The sequence below is a fragment of the Nematolebias whitei genome, chromosome 12 (genome assembly GCF_014905685.2).
Source record: "Nematolebias whitei isolate Nwh7 chromosome 12, NemWhi1, whole genome shotgun sequence".
Taxonomy (NCBI): domain Eukaryota; kingdom Metazoa; phylum Chordata; class Actinopteri; order Cyprinodontiformes; family Rivulidae; genus Nematolebias; species Nematolebias whitei.
In genome coordinates this window covers 45,295,968-45,316,354 of record NC_056509.1, presented here as the reverse complement: position 1 = coordinate 45,316,354, position 20,387 = coordinate 45,295,968, and the positions used below count along the sequence as shown (strand labels likewise).

The 20,387-nt window shown below is 40.2% G+C and overlaps 1 protein-coding gene across 1 annotated transcript in view; it reads left to right on the top strand.

Moving 5' to 3' along the window:
* igf2r (insulin-like growth factor 2 receptor) overlaps positions 1-20,387 on the top strand; it is a 66,421-nt gene that overhangs the window by 20,713 nt on the left and 25,321 nt on the right. Inside the window, exons 7-28 of the mRNA XM_037685955.1 lie at positions 1,269-1,374; positions 1,465-1,624; positions 3,068-3,257; positions 4,169-4,272; positions 4,506-4,670; positions 6,845-7,006; positions 7,083-7,241; positions 7,533-7,670; positions 9,119-9,269; positions 9,346-9,514; positions 10,877-10,992; positions 11,111-11,270; positions 12,578-12,754; positions 12,846-12,941; positions 13,060-13,161; positions 13,360-13,522; positions 15,152-15,328; positions 16,910-17,056; positions 18,298-18,476; positions 18,751-18,838; positions 18,916-19,119; positions 19,216-19,346. Coding sequence (XP_037541883.1) covers positions 1,269-1,374; positions 1,465-1,624; positions 3,068-3,257; positions 4,169-4,272; positions 4,506-4,670; positions 6,845-7,006; positions 7,083-7,241; positions 7,533-7,670; positions 9,119-9,269; positions 9,346-9,514; positions 10,877-10,992; positions 11,111-11,270; positions 12,578-12,754; positions 12,846-12,941; positions 13,060-13,161; positions 13,360-13,522; positions 15,152-15,328; positions 16,910-17,056; positions 18,298-18,476; positions 18,751-18,838; positions 18,916-19,119; positions 19,216-19,346 — 3,244 coding nt within the window. The remainder of the gene's footprint in view (positions 1-1,268; positions 1,375-1,464; positions 1,625-3,067; positions 3,258-4,168; positions 4,273-4,505; positions 4,671-6,844; positions 7,007-7,082; positions 7,242-7,532; positions 7,671-9,118; positions 9,270-9,345; positions 9,515-10,876; positions 10,993-11,110; positions 11,271-12,577; positions 12,755-12,845; positions 12,942-13,059; positions 13,162-13,359; positions 13,523-15,151; positions 15,329-16,909; positions 17,057-18,297; positions 18,477-18,750; positions 18,839-18,915; positions 19,120-19,215; positions 19,347-20,387) is intronic.

Below are 20,387 nucleotides of genomic sequence, written 5' to 3'. Positions count from 1 at the left end.
AAAAAAAAAATAATATATATATATATATATATATATATATATATATATACATATATTATGAGAGAGAGATAGATAGATAGATAGATAGATAGATAGATAGATAGATAGATAGATAGATAGATAGAGTTAGCTCACTTTTTAGAGCAATTATCTGCTTGAATGGTTTAGATGTGAATGTCCAGGATGTCTTCAGAATAAGCTTTATTTTCATTGTACATTATACAGTGAGATTATGTTTGTACAGTCGTTCGAAAGATGGGCGGAGTGCACATTGCTACTGCTACAGGAGCGCTGCCTCTTATTCTTTAGCAGAATACTTTTTTAGTTAGAAAAAGGTAAAAGGCCATGAGGATGGATCGTGGTATTACAAAAACATCTCTTCACATCTTGTTCTATCAGGACATGATTTGAGACATAAAAAGCTCTACCAGCAGCACATTTATAAACGCATTACAAATGCATTTGACGTCAAGAAGTTGAGATTTGTCCATGAAGCACTTTCAGATAGGCCATATTTGTGATGATGTTGTTGATTCGGCAGTTCTGATAAGCCTGCAAAGAAGATCTTGGGGTGGGGGGTGGTTGCGATAGACAAAGCTTTTTCTTTAGTTTACCCATGTCCCAGGAGAAATTTGATAGTCGGCCCGTATCTGAGGCCAAACGGGGGAGTCGGATTCAGATAAGCCACAATTGTTGATTTTCTTCAGGCAGACTGTTTTTTTTTTTTTGTCAGCCTTGAGTCCTGCTGGTACTTTCCAGGTCCAAAATGGCCAAATTTATGGGCATTCCACTCCACTGATCCGTGCTATGAGCCTTCTTCAAGGTTGACTTCAACATGCTGGCTAATCCTAGAAGCCGCAGGTGGCCTTCAATTGTCACAAATCACTTCCATCTTGTGGTTTAACTCGTAAATCAGCTGATTTTGAGTACTCGTATCACGAACCAAACTTTCACGCAGACTCGGAAGTTTTGTCATGACCGAAACTGCTGCCGATGTCTTCTTCAAAAGTTGATAACACAGGGACCTGCCGATACCAAAAAGCAGAAGCCCTGCTATCATGAATCCAATTATATAAACGTCTTCGGCGTCCTCCTGAGACATAACTGAAAGACGCATCAGCTGCCAAACCACACGGATCCATGATGTATCCTGCAGCGTGAGTCTCGGCAGGACATCAGGGCTCTCCAGGACCCAGTCTTAATTTGTTTGAGAATTTCAAATGAGCCTGTATTTAATTAATGTTTGATTTTCTTGATTTTCTCCTCAGGTTGAGGCTACAGTATGAATTAAGTGCCGACTCTCCTCCGGATAGGTGCGGAGAACACAAGCCGACTGTCAACATCACCTTCATCTGTCCATCGAGCAGGCATCTGGTTGGTCACACAGCTAACCTGGCTAATCTATTAGCTTGATTTTCTGGAAATATTTACATTCAACCTATCCTTTTCTTTATTTTTTTTTAGGGAAGTTCTCCTAAGATGATAGCCGAGTCCAACTGCCGTTACGAGGTGGAGTGGGTGACTGAATATGCTTGCCACAGAGACTACCTGGAGAGCCACACCTGCAAACTGACTAGTGAACAGCACGACATCTCTATAGACCTCTCACCGCTCACCCTGACCTGTAATTAGTTCTGTTGTTTTTTTTAAATATAACATCTTTATTCACCGCAGAAAGGTGATTTTGTTAATGCAGAAACATTTTCTTCATGGAGTGGTTCAGCCCCACCACTTTGAGCCGTAACCTAGAATAGACACGGCATTGCTGCAAAGCTTTCAAATGCCCACATCTTCTCGAGATGACATTTATTTAAAGGTGCTCGTTGCAAAGTCATGAGGACAGAAATAAAATCAGAAAGTAAGAAACCAGATCTGCACACTATTTTTTCACATCGATTGATGTGTCCCTAAACAGAAATATCTGTAAGCTACATTTGTGAGCTACACAAACTACAACAACCTCAACGTACAGTAGGTCAGTTACGCAGTTCAAGCTTTCAGCTGAATACTTTGTTTACACTGAGTGCAGACCCTCATTTGGATGGATACTTTATTGATCCTTTGCAGGAAATTCCAAGGTCACTGTAGCAGTTATGTCACACATCAACAAGATATTAATACTAATGCTAAAATACTCAAACCAAAATACACTGATACTAAAATAAATTAAAAATAGTGCATGAAAATACACAGATCCAAGGCAGGGGATACGTTAAGTACACGTTTAGGATACATTTCTACATTGCTCATTATAGAGCTTAATGGCTGCTGGCAGGAAAGACTTGCGTTAATGTTCAGTCGGGTGCGTGCAGTAGTCCATCCAGCCATCCATCCCTCCCTCCACTTTACCCGCTTCTTCAATTTCGGGTTGCACGGGTCACTGGTGCCTATGTCCAGCTATCACTGTGTGAGAGGCGGGGGACACCCTGGATATGTCTCCAGTCCATCACAGGGACACATGGAGACAACCGGAGTATCTGGAGAAAACCCACACATGCACGAAGAGAACATTCAAACTCCACCCAGAAAGACCCCCGGCCGGGATTTGAACTGGGCCAGCCTGCTCGCTGAGAGGCAGCAGCGCTACCAACTGCACCACCGTGCCGCCCCAGAGAAAAAAATTTATCCAGAAAACGCAAAAGTGCTGTAACGATGCAGACGTGCCCAAAGCCGTTCGTGTAATTTATGATGTCCAAAAAAAAAGCTCTTTTTTTTTTTTGTTCTTTTTTAGTTTTGTTACTCATTTTACTCATAATAATATAAATAACCCACAGGAGGTATTGGCTCATAGTGCGACTGTTTTAGCTCCAGTTAGAGGAAGTTCTGATGACTTAACTGCATTAAAAATATGTACTTAAGTATTTTTTTCTAAAGGCATCCGGAATGGTTGAAAAATTTACTAAACATGAAGTTGCATGAAAATTTTCCAGTCTTTATCTGATGATCTTGTCATATATATTTTTTGTGAATAGAACATAATACAGTTGTTTTAGTTATTTTACAGTAAATTAAAGATAAATCTAATCAGGCTGGAAGTCTGAAAGCTTTCCCGTGTTTTTGTGTTAAGCTGGAGAACAGCCGTACTACGCTCACTCTGGATCCAGTGACGACCCTGAGAGCTACACCTTCTACCTGAACGTGTGTGGAAAAGCCCCCACTAATGAGTGTGGCAAAGATCCTTTCGTCTCGTCCTGCCAGGTGAAGATGTCCGGAAACATAAAGAAGGTGGCTGGAAAATTTCAGAACCAGAAGCTACGGTAAGATCAGTCTGAGTGTGTGTTCTTGTTTTTGTTTGTTTCCTTTTTAGGATCTTTGCTGATCTCATCTCGTCAGGAACAGTAGTCCATATGGCAGGGCTGTTAACCTGGTGGCCCGGGGGCACGTCAGTCCGGCCCATCAATGAGTTCATTTAAAATAAAACTAGACTTTAAATAATAAAATTAAACGTGAAAAAAAGAATAAAAATATAAGAAATAAAAAGTATTTCCATCAGAGCGGTGATCCTGTTACATAGATGATCTATAACAGGGACATACAACTCATTGTGCCTGCCATTGAGTTCATTTACAACCAAACTTAAGTTCTAAATTATAAATTAAATTTATGTAGTGACAATAATTGCTGTCTCTCCTGCCTTTGAACCATTTAGTTTACTAGCCCTGTCATATGCTGCTGATCTCATGCTGCTGATTTATTTCATGCTGTCTGTGTTCATTCATCCTCATCTGCTCACACAGACTCATGCTCGTGCTGCTGTTGTTGGGCGTATTGCTTTTGTACTACTAGTGTTTGGCATATTACTTAGTTCATACCTTAGATCTTATTACTGTTTTTCTTTTACATTTTATACTTTTATTGGATGTAACTGGGACCCCTTGTACACAAATTCGTTCCACCACATGTACCACATGCGATGCGAATGACAATAAAGAAACCTTGACCTTGATATGAGGACCAAAGCCCACTTCTAATATGGTGGATTGTCATCTTTGGGTTAGGGGTTAGGTTGAACTAAGTTTGGGTCATCATTATTTCCACTGGTAAGGTTTAGAGTCTGGGTGTCAGGGTTGGGCTTTTTGAGAACATGGCCTAAACGTCAGTAAGTTAACTTTTCATTTAAGCTCCTGACCTTGGATAACTTCTTCTGCTGCTTCCTGTTTCTCTGCAGGTATTCAGATGGCGATCTCACTCTGATTTATCCAGATGGAAGCAAATGTTCCTCCGGCTTCCAGAGGATGACCATCATCAACTTTCAGTGCAACAAGGCTGCGTGTGAGACAAATGTTTTAATAAAATTACTTTCTTTAGAACAAATCCAGGTTTAAGACTTCAACGGTGCCCTCTGGTGTTGACTTAAAGGAACAGACTGTAGGTTTTTGTGTTTTTAACAGTTAAAGTAACTTCTTTCTATTCTGCTAACACAGAAACAATCCACAATAACAGACCAGATCTCGTCATAAATGAAATGTGATCATCCTTCTGATTGTTTGCCGTATCGCCTGTAGCCAATGGAGGACGTGGGGATCCAGTTTTTGCCGGTGAGACGGACTGCACTTACTACTTCAACTGGGACACAGCCTTCGCTTGTGTCAAGGAGATGGAGGATTTGTTGTGTCGGGTCAGAGATGGCAACAAACGCTTCGACCTCTCACCCCTGACTAAATACCCTGGTGAGTTTACCTGAGCTGTCGATCAAAGCCTCATTTAAAATATGATTTGTTATTATTTGTTTGAATTACTCTAACAAACAGACTTACTCGTGCTTGTGATCAGATAACGTTAACATTTCAAAGATTAGATGTAAAAGAAGGGAAAAATGGAGTTCTGTGCAAAAGTCTTGGTCCATCCATCCATCCATCATGTCTTAACTCTTTTCCAAGCAGCCAGACTTTCTTTTAACTTTGTGAAGTGTTTTCTTCGGGCTTTCTGGGTTGTTGTTTTTTTCTAAGTTTTGCTTCACATTCTGCAGAATGTGCTTACAAATGAGAAAAGTGGAAACCATTGACACCATCAAGCCTAAAAGAAAAACTATTTCAAACAAATGGGAATTACTGTAATTTCTGGACTAAGCTTCGCACACACACACACACACACACACACAAAAATTGTGCATATATAGGCCGCACTTGTGTATAAGCCGCGGGCGTTCACATTGTAACATGAGATATTTACACAGAACGATTTTTTTAAATTAAATGCTTACTGCTAACATACACAAACAGTATTTTTATTGTTTTTCTGAACAATGCCTTTAACACAACTGGTTTAAATAAAACAGTAGCTCACCAGGAAAAATCACTGATCGCCATGTTCATCTTACTCTTGTGCATTAAAGCCACTAAAGTCGTTTTCTTCAGTGACAGAATTGAGCAGCCTCAGAAAAACGTCACACGTCCTCAGTCTCTTTTTCGTTGTCAAAAAATACAGAAGTCTACCAGGAAGTTATTGATCCGCTATCTTCATTTTCCTCCTGCTGCAAGCTTGTGCTCTGTGGAGCAAAAGTTGCTCTGCACATGCAGAGGGATCCCCCCTCCTCCCCGTTCTCTCCTCCCCGTTTCATTGGTTCACTGTGATCTGTTCTGTAATTTCATTGGTCAGATTATTATTATTTTTTAACCTTTATTTATGCAGGTAGTCTCATCGAGTCATGAGGACCCACCCCCCAAAAGAGACATGTATTGGGCAGTCGCCAAAAAACTAATAGATTTTTGGCGGCAGGAAGCTCGTTAGCCCATCTCCCCGCCCCCAAAATCCATAAATTAGCCACAGCATTGTATAAGCCGCGGGGTTCAAAGCCTGTGAAAAAGTAGCAGCTTATAGTCTAGAAATTAAGGTATTTGATAGTCGTGTTTTATAAACAAAAATCCAGTGAAGACACAGAACCTGGGAGACGCCACGTCCTTTAATTCATTATCTGTCAAACTGTGTTTGTTCTGGTCATTGTTTGTACATTCAACTCAAGAAATGGGAACAAACTGCCTTTGTGGCCAGTTACTGGTAAGACGGAACTTTTTAAGATCCAGTTCAAAATGGATTCTTTGTTAAGTTATGTGTTGACACGGCACTAGTTGTCTTCCATTTTGGTGTGTGGCTACATCTAGGATAAGAGTCCTTTTGAAAAGTGGGTTGCCACATCAAAATCCAAGATGGCTGCCACCATATGTGTTTGTTTTCTAGTTTTTATTTTGCTTAAAAGTATAGTTTCCTCAAATGATTGGTGTGGTCCTGGATGAAAATTAATTCTATGGTGTGAGTGGGTGGGGGGGGGGGGGCCAAAACAAGTAAACAAAACCCGGCGTCTGTTCCCCACAGTGTAACTCCTACCTACTTGAATATCTTGCATGAAAAAAATTAAAGTTTATTTGCATTCTGTCCAATCCCAGTTCAAGAAAACACTCCACAAAAACTGCAAACATTCACTGTTCAAATCTCTCAGTGACAGGGGACACTGGTGTACCGCTCGTTTATTCCTTGAGTTTAGGACTTAGACATGAGTAGCTCAGAGTTAAGGACCTTAATAAACTAACAAAATACTTTATTTTGAAAATAATTAGTTTCTGGACTGAAACCAAGAGAAAAACAGCTGAAGTCTGAGGAAAAATAAACCCTACAGAAAGCTTGAAAACAGTTAGAATATTTCAAAGAAAGTCAGACTGCTTGGAGAAAATATGTAAACAATAATTTTACTGTATTTTTTGTTGGTATTGTTATTGTTTCTGTCAAACACTGGTTCTATTCTCTTTAATATCTTAATGTAGCATCTGTTGATCATCGTACTTTGTTTCCTTGTGACAAATCTTTGGTCATAATGTTTATTTCCCCGTGTCTCTTCTTGCTGCTGCAGCGTCAGATGACAGTGAGAACTGGGAGGTTGTGGATTCTACGTCTGCACAGTCGGACTCGAACCCGATTCACAACTCTCGTTTCTACCTGAACGTCTGCCACAAAATCATCCAGAGAGGAGGTGCTGCTTTGTGTCCAGAGGAGGCCGCCATCTGCGCTGTGGGTAAGGGAAAAAAAAGTATCTATAATAATAACAATATTGATCTGTGCAAGTTTTACTGAGTCTGACTCTCGTCCAGATAAGAAAAACCAAACCATCAGCCTGGGCAGCTTCCTCGCTCCTCCTAAGATGACTAAAACAGGAAGTGACATCAGACTGATGTATACCGATGGAAACATTTGTCCCGGTAACGAGAAGACCAGGATCCAAACTGTCCTGACTCTCAAATGCAAACCAGGTATTGTAACAAAGTGATGAGGTCGAACAGGGGATGATTTCTGAGTTATTGCTGCATATTTTATTTCTTTATGCACCGCTTCTGCAGTTTGTCTTGCTGTATTCACTCTAAAATCGAAACGAACAAGTTTTAATATGATAATTGTGGCGTTTTATGATATCCTCATACATGAGACTTTACTATATAACAGGTGTTCACATCGTATTTAGTTTTGGACCTTAGCGTTTTTCAGGTTCTTCTTTTTTAATCTTGAATATTTGTTTTTCTCCCACGCTCTAAACTTTCTTGCAGGAGATTTCGAGAGTCCTCCTATCCTTCTTAGCGTTTCTCCTGATTCGTGCGTTTATGTGTTGGAGTGGTACACGGCTGCTGCCTGCGTCCTCTCAAAGACTCAACAAGACAACTGCAAAGTGGAGGACCCTCAGGCGGGTACGAAAACACACCAGTTGGTCCTTTGCCGTATCGGATTTGTAAAGTTTTCAGTTCAAGGTTCTTTTTTGTCATTTGCACCATATATGGTACAGGAGGTGGAACGAAATTGTGCACTCAAGGTCCCGGTTACACCCAAAAATAGCAAAAAGTATAAAAAAGGAACGGTATATAAAGATCAAAGGTATGCACTAAGATATACGCTAAACATTAATAATGTAAAATAATACAGTATATTAAACAGCAACCTGAACATGAGTCTGTAGTGAGCAGAGTATGAATGAATACAGCAGCATAAAGGCAAGCGAAGAGAAAGATGTTGAAGAAATGTTGGTGCTTATGAATAATTTACACGTTTATTCAGACGTGTTTTTCTCTCAGTTTAAATGTTCCTAGTAATTGCACTTAAATGGTCAAATCAGCTGCATTTCACCTGGGCTGAGCGGCAAAGTGCAGCTGATTTGACGTTTGCTCCAGGAGTTCCGGAACGAGCCGAAGGTGGCTCGCTATGGCAAGCCAAGTACCTCATTAATAGCCACGTTTACCTATTAATGAGACAACAAAGTCCATGCTCAATAATCCAGGTATACAATCCAACATTTTTCAGTCAGGTCATCAAAAATGTTTGTATACCTGAATTATTGAGCATGGACTTTGTTGTTTTCAACCAGTTTGACAAGACTGTCAACAAGGAAGAGGGCCGGCAATGGAGGAGGGGACGTACCAAAGAGACCATCTTATCACAAGCAGAACTGGTTTGTTCCACTTTGGAGGAAGCTGTTGGGGGAAGAATCAGTTTTGTTGTGCGTTTCCTTGACTGATGAAGCCTTCTGGATCGAAGGCGAAACGTTTCAGCACAAAAAAAAAAGAAACGGTCCAGATGACCTGACTGAAAAATGTTGGATTAATGAGACACTTTGCTTGCCATATTAGTCGAGGGCCCTCTAGCGGTTGAAAATGGAAGTGTTCAATATTTTCCATGTCAGAATGAATGAAATCGTCAGATCTCAGCCAGAAATTGGTTTATAAATATGGGAATAAACGTATATTATTCGCTTCGGTGTATAAGTCGCAGAACTTGCAAATTTATGCAAAAAAAAAAGTGCGACTTATACGGCGAAAAATACGGTACAAAAAAAATTACATTGGGGCTGCACAATATAGCAAAGACTTCTCGACTGACGTCATCGTAGTATTGAACGTGTAATATTTATTGCACATCACAAGAAAATCCTGAAACTCAACCTAAAGCACCTTTCCACTGTGTTTACGTTCCTATAACTCAAATCTGTAAAATCTGAGTATATAAATACTAGAAAAGTCATTTGAACAAATGGAAAGTCTGCAGGAAAGGTTCACAACTTTGTCTCGTCTCTGCCTTCTACTGTGTGTAGCAGCTGTGTCGTTAGGTTTATACGCAGTAAAGTGTCGGACTTGTTTCTCTGCAGAGTTCTCATTCGACTTGTCTCCTCTCACCAAACCGAATGGCGGTTTCTACAATTTGACCAGCGGCGGCTACAACTACTACATCAACGTTTGTGGTCCAGTGACGAAAGAAACCTGTCCTCAGAAGGCCGGAGCATGCCAAGTGGGAAAAAAGTGAGACACGCCACGTCTTGTATACCTGCTGACACGTTACAACCTTCTGCAGCCAGCATCTGCTTTTTGCCTGCAGCTCCTGGAGTCTCGGGGAGGCAAACTCCCATTTGTCCTACTACAATGGCCTGATCCAGCTCACCTACCGAAATGGATCCCAGTACAACGATGCAAAACACACTTTCAGATCTACCCTCATCTCTTTCCTCTGCGACCCAGAGGCTGGACCAGGAAACCCTGATTACCAGGTGACGCTCTTCCCTTTCTCCTTCCTCCTCTTGTTGGGTGAATGTTTATGAAGCATTCTCTCTACTGTGATACGTTTTTCTTCCGTACGTTTTTCGAGCTATTTCAACAAATCATAGATCAGAACGTTCAGCTCTTTCAGGACAATCCTGCTATAACTTTTGGTATTGGTGCAACTCTAGCTTTTTTGAAATATTTAGCCTTTTTTTTTCTTCCTAATAAAGAATGAATTGAGCTCATTTTACACCCTTCAGATCTTTAGATCTGTTTACACCCTTTTACTGCTCCTTTCACGTTTTGTTCTGCTTCAGCTTCTCTGTGTAAATTTAAACAATTTTTCAGCTGTTTTTTTTTTTAAGCTGTTTTGTGATCCATTCAGGATCCTTCTGCTAACTACAACATTTTGTGCTTCTTCTAATGTCTTTCTGCTAATTTCAACTTATTATGCTCCTTTCAGCTTATTTCTGCAAGTTTCAGCTTTTTCTGCTATTTCAGCTACTATTTAGCTGTTTTATGCTAATTTAAACTTTTGTAGCTAATTCCACATTTTTGGCACTCATTTAAGCTTTTTTCATCCTAATTCAGCAAAAAGATGCTCTTTTCACTTCCTTCTGGTAATTTAGGCTTCTTTCTGCCTTTTTTTAGTTACTTTTCAGCTGTTTTTTTGCTAATTTCTGCTTTTTTTCCGATATTTTCTACTTTTTGTATTACTCATTTCTGCTTCTTTTAGCATAATTGGGCAAACATGTTCTTTTTGCTGTCCTACAGATTTAAGGTTGTTCTACCTTTTCAGCTACTTTTTAAGAATTTCTTTAGCTAATTTCAGCTGTTTACATATTGCAAGATTTTCTTGGTAATTTCGGCTACTTTCAGCTTAATTAACTTCTTTCTTCTAATTTCAGCTTGTAGTTCTCCTTTCAGTTTTATTCAGCTAGTTTAATTTTTTCTGCTATTTCAGCTACTTTTTAGCTGTTTTATGCAAATTTGAGCTTTTTCAGCTACTTTCACATTTTTTAGCTCATTTCAGCTCTTTCCACTTCCTTCTTGTAGGTTAAGCGTCTTTTTTGCCTTTTCGGCTACTTTTTAGACTTTTTATTTTATCTTTTTTAGCTGATTCCTAATTTGTGTGCTCATTTGTTTATTTAAATCTAATTCAGCAAATATGTGTCCTTTCTGCTTTCTTCTGTTAATTTCGGCTTCTTCTTCCATTTCAGCTACATTTCAGCATGTTTTTAGCTAATTTTTAGCTGTTTTTCAGCAAGTTATTCAGAAATAAGAATTCACATTGTATTTTTGCAGGAAATGCATTCGTCTAGTTTAAACTGTCTCTGCTTGTTGTTAAAATCTGCTCCCGATCAATACAGACTGAAGACAATTACACGTACAACTTCCTGTGGTACACGTCCTACGCCTGTCCTCAGAGGGCGCACGAGTGTTTGGTGACGGATCCCAGCACTCGGGACCAGTACGACTTATCCAGGTGAAACAAACTTCTTTACATAAACAACGAAAGGAAATAAAACAAACTAGTTCGGTTTAAGATTTTCCTAACCCGCCCTGCTCCTCACTCAGCGACGTGTTTCTTCTTCTTCCTCCAGCCTGTCGCGCTCCTCCTCTACCAGAAACTGGGTGGTGATTGATCGGTCGGACAACGCGGGCCTGAAGAAGTACTACATCAACATATGTCGGCCCATCATACCGGTGTCGGGCTGTGACCGCGATACATCGGTCTGCGAGATGAAATATGAAACCGGGCAGGTCTGTGAGCGCCCGTTTAAACGTTATTAGTAAAACGGAAGCAAAATGTGCAAATTTAATTTGATCTCATCACCCTGTTCAGACTTCGCTTCATTAGAGAAAACTATACTGTGTACTTGTAGTAAGGTCATAGTATACTGTGTACTTTTATTAAGGTCATGTACACAGTTTACTGTGTACCTTTACTAAGGTCATGTACACAATATAATGTGTACTTGTACTAAGGTCATGTACACAATATACTGTGTACTTTTACCAAGGTCATGTACACAATATATTGTGTACTTTTACTAAGGTCCTGTACACAGTATACTGTGTACTTTTACACAGGTCGTGTATGCACTATATTGTGTACTTGTAGTAAGGTCATGTACACAGTATACTGTATACTTGTACTAAGGTCATGTACACAATATACTGTGTACTTTTACCAAGGTCATGTACACATTGTACTGTGTAATTTTACTACGGTCATGTACACAGTATACTGTGTACTTTTACTAAGGTCATGCACACCCCGTACTGTGTACTAGTACTAATGTCATGTACACAGTATACTGTGTACTTTTACTAAGGTCATGTACACAGTATACTATGTACTTTTACTAAGGTCATGCACACACCATACTGTGTACTTGTAGTAAGGTCATGTACACAGTATACTGTGTACTTGTACTAAGGTCATGTACACAATATACTGTGTACTTTTACCAAGGTCATGTACACAATATAGTGTGTAATTTTACTAAAGTCATGTACACAGTATACTGTGTACTTTTACTAAGGTCATGGACACCCCGTACTGTGTACTTGTATTAATGTCATGTACACAGTATACTGTGTACTTTTACTAAGGTCATGTACACAGTATACTATGCACTTTTACTAAGGTCATGCACACACCATACTGTGTACTTGTAGTAAGGTCAGGCACACGGTATACTGTGTACTTGTACTAAGGTCATGTACACAATATACTGTGTACTTTTACTAAGGTCATGTATACACCATACTATATACTGTTACTAAGGTCATGCACTCACCATACTGTGTACTTTTTACTAAGGTCATGTACACGATATGCTGTGTACTTGTACTAAGGTCATGTACACAATATGCTGTGTACTTGTACTAAGGTCATGTACACAATATGCTGTGTACTTGTACTAAGGTCATGTACACAATATGCTGTGTACTTGTACTAAGGTCATGTACGCACTTTACAAGAAAATATATTAATTTTTTCTTGTGATTTTGTCATTTCTAAACGTTTCGTCAGTCTGTATAAAATCAGCTCCTGTCCTCAGGGCTCTCCGAAGGAGGTGGTATCCGTCAGTAACATGGGGGTGTTCAAACGAGGACCCATCATAGAGGGACGGGACCGGCTGCTGCTGGAGTTCACAGGTGGTTCTGTCTGCATGTCAGAAGGTCAGCAGCTCTCCTACACGACTCGGATCCACCTGGTCTGCTCCAGAGGAAGCACCGTAAGGAAGTAGTGTTTGTAGCAAAGTGCAGGTTGTTGCCAGTGAACATTCCTCGTGTGTTACTGATCCGTTTGTGCTCCACGCTGTTCAGTCCATGCGCCCGCGCTTCCTGATTAGCCAGAACTGCACCGTGACCTTTATGTGGGAGACCAGAGCAGCCTGTTCCATCACAACCACCAAAAACAATGTGAGTTCACTCACTTGAGTCCTATTTTTACTATTTACTTAAAAAAAATAAACTTTTCCTGCAATTAATACAATAAAGAATGATTGTTTTAATGAATATTAACTTCTGGATGTTTCAGACGTGTGCGGTTGTGGACCCCAATTCTGGTTTTGAGTTCAACCTTAAGCCTTTGGCCATTAAAGACGGATATAACACAACCGCTAACGGCAAAAACTTCCTGGTAAGACACAAACGTCAGCGATGCTCTGATCGTCAGGATGTCTTGTAGCTTTAATGTCTTTTTAACTTGTATGTCCCAGTGCAACATCTACCTGCTGGATTGACATCTTTTTATTCAGTCTTCTTGTTACGATATCGATTTTCTGCATGTTAAATTTTGCCACAAAGTAAACAGAAGTTTGATGCCTCCCTTCTGCAGCTGAACATCTGTGAAGATGCACCAAAATGTGGGACGGGTATGGCCGGCTGCGAGCTGGAGAACGGACAGCCGGTCAATCCGGTGGGGGTGGAGAAGACCCTCCAGTACTCCACTGATGGCGTCCTCCAGCTAACGTACAGAGGGCAGCTGGATGTTCCCACAGGTACTTCAAGCTGACATCAAAACCACAAACAGCAAGTGGTTTAATGGATCAGGTTTTAACGTGCCAGTTAAAACGTTGACCTCTTTAAGAACAACTGTTTTTACGTACCATATCTTCCGCCGTACATGTCGCACCGCGGTACAAGTTGCATCAGTCCAAATATATCTAATAAAGTGGAAAAATCCATAAATACGTCACTTCGTTGAATATGTCGCATCTATTATGCGTCACCGCTGACGCAACGTGGTCCGATGTTATGCCAAAAATCGATTGGCTGCCAAATGGTGGCCGCTGGTGCATGCAAGGGAGGGCTTTTAACAAGAATTTAATAAGATTAACTCTTAAAAACAATTATTTGTTTGCTCAATATTATAGCAAAGGTGTTCTCAGTTGAACTATTCATTAAAAAATGCACTTTAATGGTCAAATCAGCTGAATTTCAAAAATAGTTTCACTGCTGAGGTGCTGTGACGCGGGCACGCACAGCTGGACCAGCCGCTACATTTTGTTTAAATTTAACAAGATAACCACCTAAATGATGAAGCTGATTTGACGGTTGCTGTAGATGAGCTGGAGGAAGGTGGCAGTCTATGGCAAGCCGATTGTGTCATTAATAGCTGATGAAGGTTCTCAGTCATCTAGGACATGGTAAATTCAAAAAAGTTCAAGACAAAAATAATAAACTATAATAAATAAAGTCCAGTTGTTTTTGTCTTGAACGTTTTTGAATTTGTCAATATAGCCACGTTTACCTATTACATGATACAACGGCATGCCATACAACTCTGCTTCTATCTAGTGGTTGAAAAATGGTAGTGTTCAATTTTTTTCAGTCAGAATGAATGAAAATGGTCATATCTCAGCCAAAAATTGGTTGATAAATATGGGAAAAAATCCATAAATACGTTGCTTCGGCCTATAAGTCACAGTGCATGCACATTATGCAAAAAAATGTGACCTATAGGGTAAAAAATACAGTAATTGATGTTCTGATTTTTAGGAAAGGAAAAGCATTTTTGTCTTAACATGAACCATGCAGTTTAATTTTTCATCCTAATGTGAACTTTTTTCTTTTTCTGTTTATTGTATAAAATATGTTTTCAGTTATTTTATTACACTTTTGTCACTGTTATAAAAACAACAAAACGAACTGAAGCCTTGTTTCAGTGCGTCAGACTTACAGGACAGACAACAAAAATGTTCTTTTTTTAATTCAAATTTTTTCAACATTTCACAGTTGTATTCATCGGTTCATTACTGTCTTCCACGTATATAAAAAACTTAATTATTTGTAGTTTATAAAGTCAGAAATTAGAAGTCACTCTCTTCTCAGAGCTGCTTTTGGTTTCCCATCGCTGAACAAATCAGGGTAATTGGAAGCATCTTCTGATCATCCATCTGCGTTGTGAGCATGATAACTTGAAAAATGAATGAGGCTTCCTTTTAGTGTGTGGCTACATCGAGTGTAAGAAAGGTCACTCTCAAAAATTGGGTTGCTGCGTCAAAATCCAAGATGGCTGCTGCCATATATATATATATAAAAATATACCGTAGATGTAAACCTGTATCTTTAAATGCAGAAGATTTTGTCATTTATTTGCATTAACAGTTTTTATTTCTTTCCACCAGCTTCCAGAGTCACGTTCACAATTAATTTTCTGTGCGATCCAAAATCGTCCCTGGGCTCATTAAAACTAGTCCAAGAAGATTTGAGCACGTCAGCCAGCCATGCGACCCACGACGCTCTGTTTGAGTTCTCCACGGCTCTGGCCTGCGAGCCTGCTCCAGTTTCCTGCAGAATCACCGGTATGTACACAGACATTATACACGTAGAAAAAATACATTTACTTTTCTAACGTGGTTGAGTCAGGCCCTCTGGACTGATTCTTCTTTGTTGACACGTTAATGGATAAATACATCAAGTTCACACGAGAAGATGTAAAAAAAATGGCAGGTTGGCTTTCTTGGACTGTGAGGTCTGTTTCTGATAGATGGCATTTGCAAACTGAGGTGTACCACAAACCCACCCACACAAACCAGTATTTGCAGTTTGACTCCCATCACCCTTTGGAGCACAAGTTAGGAGTCATCAGGACTCTGTATCACAGAGCAGACAGCGTCCCCACTAGCTCGGGAGCCAGGCAGAAGGAGAAATCCTACACAAGACAGGCTCTAGAGCAATGTGGATATCCTAACTGGGCCTTCCTGAAAGCAGAGAAGAAACCCAAACAGGACTCCAGTCAGCCATCAGGTGAAAAGGAGGAGCCCAGACCCAGACCAGTGGTCATTCCATATGTTGAGGGAGTATCAGAGAAACTGAGACGTTTATTTTCTAAATACAACGTCCCAGTGGCTTTTAAACCCCAAAATACATTAAAGACTGGTTCATCCCAAAGATCCAGTCCCCCGGCACAAACAGAGTAATATTGTGTATGTTGTTCAGTGTCAGGAGGGTGATCAGTCTTACATCGGGGAAACAAAACAGCCACTGGCCAAAAGGATGGACCAGCACAGAAGATCAACATCATCAGGCCAGGACTCTGCGGTCTACACTCACCTCCAGGCCAGCGGTCACTCTTTCAAGGATGAAGATGTTCACATCCTGGACAGAGAGGAACGATGGTTTGAGAGAGGAGTAAAGGAGGCCATCTTTGTGAAAAGAAACCGTCCATCATTAAACAGGGTGGAGGCCTCCGGGTTCAACTGTCCCCCTCTTACAATGCTGTGATTGCTGGTATCACTCAGCCCTCTGTGAACAGTAAACAGCCATCAGGGCACTAACGGCACTAAAGATGAACCATTTTCACAAAGAAGAATCGATCCAGAAGACCTGACTCAACCTTGTCAGATTTACCTACCTGAATTATTGAGCATGCATCAGGATGCATTTACTTTTTTTAACTGAAATATTTTACTTTTATCATTTCAAATCAGCTGCTAGTAATAAATAAAAATGTTTTTTCTCAGACAGAAATATATGAAAGTAGAAGCACTCGGACAGAGCATACCTTCACCAAGACCCCAGGGTCACTCACACAGTAACGTAGCCGTTGCACGATTGTTGCATTTTACAACGTTGGCAGATGTTACACTAGGGTCTTGGCAGAGGAGTGCGCTGTCCGAGTGTTTTCTGTCTTTTCTTTTCGTCTCTGTCAGCAGCCTCTGGTGCCTTCACTTTTATTCCTGGATCTGGATCATGATCCAAATGACCACATTTGGTCTTTCTGACAGCCTCAGCATTTCCTGAAAATTTCATGAAAATCCGTTCATAACTTTTTGAGTAATCTTAAGCAAAGACGGACAAACCAGCACTACCGAAAACATGACCTCCTTAGCTAGGTAGGTAAGGAGGTAATTATAATGTTTAATGTATTTTTTCCTCTCCAGATCCTCACGGCAACGAGTACGACCTGAGCCACCTGGTCAGAAATGCTGACGACAACCCCTGGATTCCCATCAATACAGATGTGGAGACAAACCGCAAATTTTACATAAACATCTGTAAACCTCTGCCAACTGTACATGGCTGTCCAGGTTAGAGGAGCATTGCGTAAAAACTGTAATTATGTATATTTAGTGCCTTCAGAAACAAAATTCAGGAACTGTAATTATAAAAAGGCTAGGGATGCACAATATTGGATTTTTGGTTGATATGTTAAAACTTATTTGACCGATAACCAATCCTAATACTGATATTTTTTCCCCTAGACCTAATTACAAAGACTACACAGCTTTCTCTGCTGTGCAATTAAAATCCTACATTATTCTGCATGGTCTTTGTCAATTTGGCCTGCAACCAAAGGCAGATGCCAAAAATGGGGCTGAAAATTACACTTGAACAGTGCAAATTTGTAAATTTTCACAAATTTAAATCAACAGTGCGCGTGATGTCATAACGTGCTGGAGCTGCAGGCGTCCTTGTCACTGCAAAAGCAGTGCCTTATGTTTATATATATATATATATATATATATATATATATAAAACACACATACATACATACATATACAGCACCTTTTACATCGGTGAGTTATTTTGATGGAATGGCCGATGTCCGATATTTAACTTTATCGCTAATATCTACCGATACCATGCCAATAATATTGCCTATCCCTAAAAAAAGGCAATATAATTACACATTATAAAAACAAGAAAACTATGTGGTGTTTCACTCATTGTTCAGGGATGATCATTGATGTTTCCATTATTTTATTTCCTTCAAATTGCGTGAGTCTCCGAGGCTCAATGGGATTAACCAGGTCTAAATAAAAGTTGAATAAAGTCCAGTTTTTTTAAGAAGTCTAACCGCTGATGGGATGATGACCTTCGGAAACGCAGATTTATTGTAATCTGCAGCCTTCAGTCATAAAAGCAAAATACAAATCAAGAGTTAAAAACTTTTCTGTGGGATTTTCAATCAAAGAAAAATCTGAATTTTAAATTTATTTACTGACTTTCCATCATTTTACAAGCCAGTTTAATTGTCATCATCTAAAATACACAAAACAAAGAAAGTAAACCCGTTAAACCCACAGGAGGCAGAACAAACTTCAAATGTGCCTATTTGACAACTTAGACTAGATTATATTTGAGTTTATAAAATAAAGAGTTAAAATATTAATACTAATTATGATAAAATGCTCAAGTAATGCCTCAATAGCGTACAGAAGCTAAAATAACTAAACAAATTGTATAACATATTAATCAGAAATTAATATGTATATGTGGTTTTGTTTGTCCTAATTAAAATATTTCTGTTTTCTGACCTCGTCCGCAGTGGGTCCTTTAGGTGCTTGTGCTGTGATCAATGAGAAAGGTTTCAACCTGGGCTACGTTCAGTCGAGCCCGCAGGTGGCGGACGACGGCTCCATCAGCATCGTTTATCACAGCGGAGACAGGTGTGGATCTTCAGCCCGCTTCTCCACACGCATCATCATCCAGTGTGACGACAACCCGGTGAGTTTCAAGTCCCGGAATATCTTTCCTACTCCTCTTTGTTCATTTTTTTATTATTAGATTTTGTTGTTGTTTTTTGCAGCCAATACAATTTACAAATGATTATAGTTGTGTGGAGTAATAAATGAGTTATGACTGCTCCACTTTTTTTTACCACTAAGCTGAAACAAAGCCAATTCTACTGACAATGTTTTTATTTTGACATTCTGCAAACACGTTCGACTTTTGTTAATCCTAATTTTGTGCGTTTTTGTCTGCGACTGTTTAATTTCAGGGCTCTCCCATGTTTGATCGCCAAGACGGTTGTGAATATGTCTTCGTCTGGAGGACGTCTGAGGCCTGTCCTGTCCGGAAGTCTCAGGGTAACACCATGGAGCAAAACATTTTGAACCTTAAGGAGCTGAGGAGATGCTAAAATGAAGTGAATTTTTCCTCTCAGGTGATAACTGCCGTGTTCGTGACCCTAAAAGTGGCTACGAGTTTGACTTCAGCTCCCTGAAGAGCAAAGATTACAATGTTACCAGCGGCAAATACACCTACCACCTGTCTGTCTGCAAGGGGCTGCAGGGAGACATCTGCGCTCACAAAGGCTCCAAATCCGTGTCGTCCTGCCAGGCTGACGGAGGAAAACACAAAATCGCTGGTAAGAAGTTTATAAAGGCAGAAAACAGACTCAACTGACTGTAATGTAGTCATGTGATGTCATAAACGCCTCTTTTCTGTGTGTTTGCATTTGCAGGACTAACAAACCAGATCCTGTCCTTCGTGGGGGATCAGATCATCCTGAACTACACAGATGGAGAAACCTGTCATCGAGTCTACAACAGATCCACAGCCATCTCCTTCTCCTGCAGCCCCGACAGGCATCCTGTAAGACCTTCTGACCTCATAGTGTTACATCTAGACAATACAGACTTTAGTTGCTTGAATTTGAAGATATATATATATATTTTTTTTTACACTTAAATGCACTTTTGCCGTTTTTTTTTTTAAAATAAAAATGTGTGTACCACTTTACAATAAGGCTCCCCTTATAGACTGCTAATAAATTGTTTATAGATACCAATTTAAAAAATACTTTATTAATCCCAAAGGTAAATTAAGTGTTGTCGTAGCTCATCATCCTGGTTTCATTCATGAGTTGTTAGATGCTGATAGCTGTGGGCAGGAAGGAGCTCCTGTAGTGAAGCCCAAGAATCTGGCCACAGATACTGATCCGTCCACCCAGATCCAGCTTGCTGTCAGATCCGGCGGGCCTCTCGGTCCTCCTGGGCAGCAGGACTGCCTGAATGCAGGGTGGAATTCCTTCCTGAGCGATGGTCACTGCTCCCAGCAGTTTGCCGAGCTCCTCGTCACCATAAACAGCTGAAGGTGCCGGGGGATGATCCCGGTCCTCCCGTTGTCACGAGCCAAGTTTCCCACCAGGTCCAGGATCTCAGCGGTCAGATACTTGAGCACCGCTGCCAGGTTGACGGAAATTCGTCCACGGCGCCTCCTTTTCAACTCATTTGAGATTTGGGGCTGTAGTTGAGATAGTTGAGCTTTTGAGATGTTAATCAGCTGCTCCTGGTTGTTAAAAATAAACGCCTTGTTGTCATGGTTACGCATCATAACAAGTACACAAAAGTAAGAAGGTTTCAGTACAAATCCTTCCAGCTGCGCAGCATCCGATACCAGAGGAAACAATCATCTGAAAAAAGCCATTTACATGCAGAAAAAAAGAGGAATTTTCAAAAGCAATAACTCGGAATGAATGTAACAGAGCTGCTCCAACACGCAGCCACCCCGAGCGGCGCAATTCTAGAACGTTATTACGTTATTAATTCCTCCATAAATACTTTATAAATCATTAATAACTGCTTAATATGCATTAATTAAGGGTGACAGAGACAAAACTGACCAGTTTCTTGC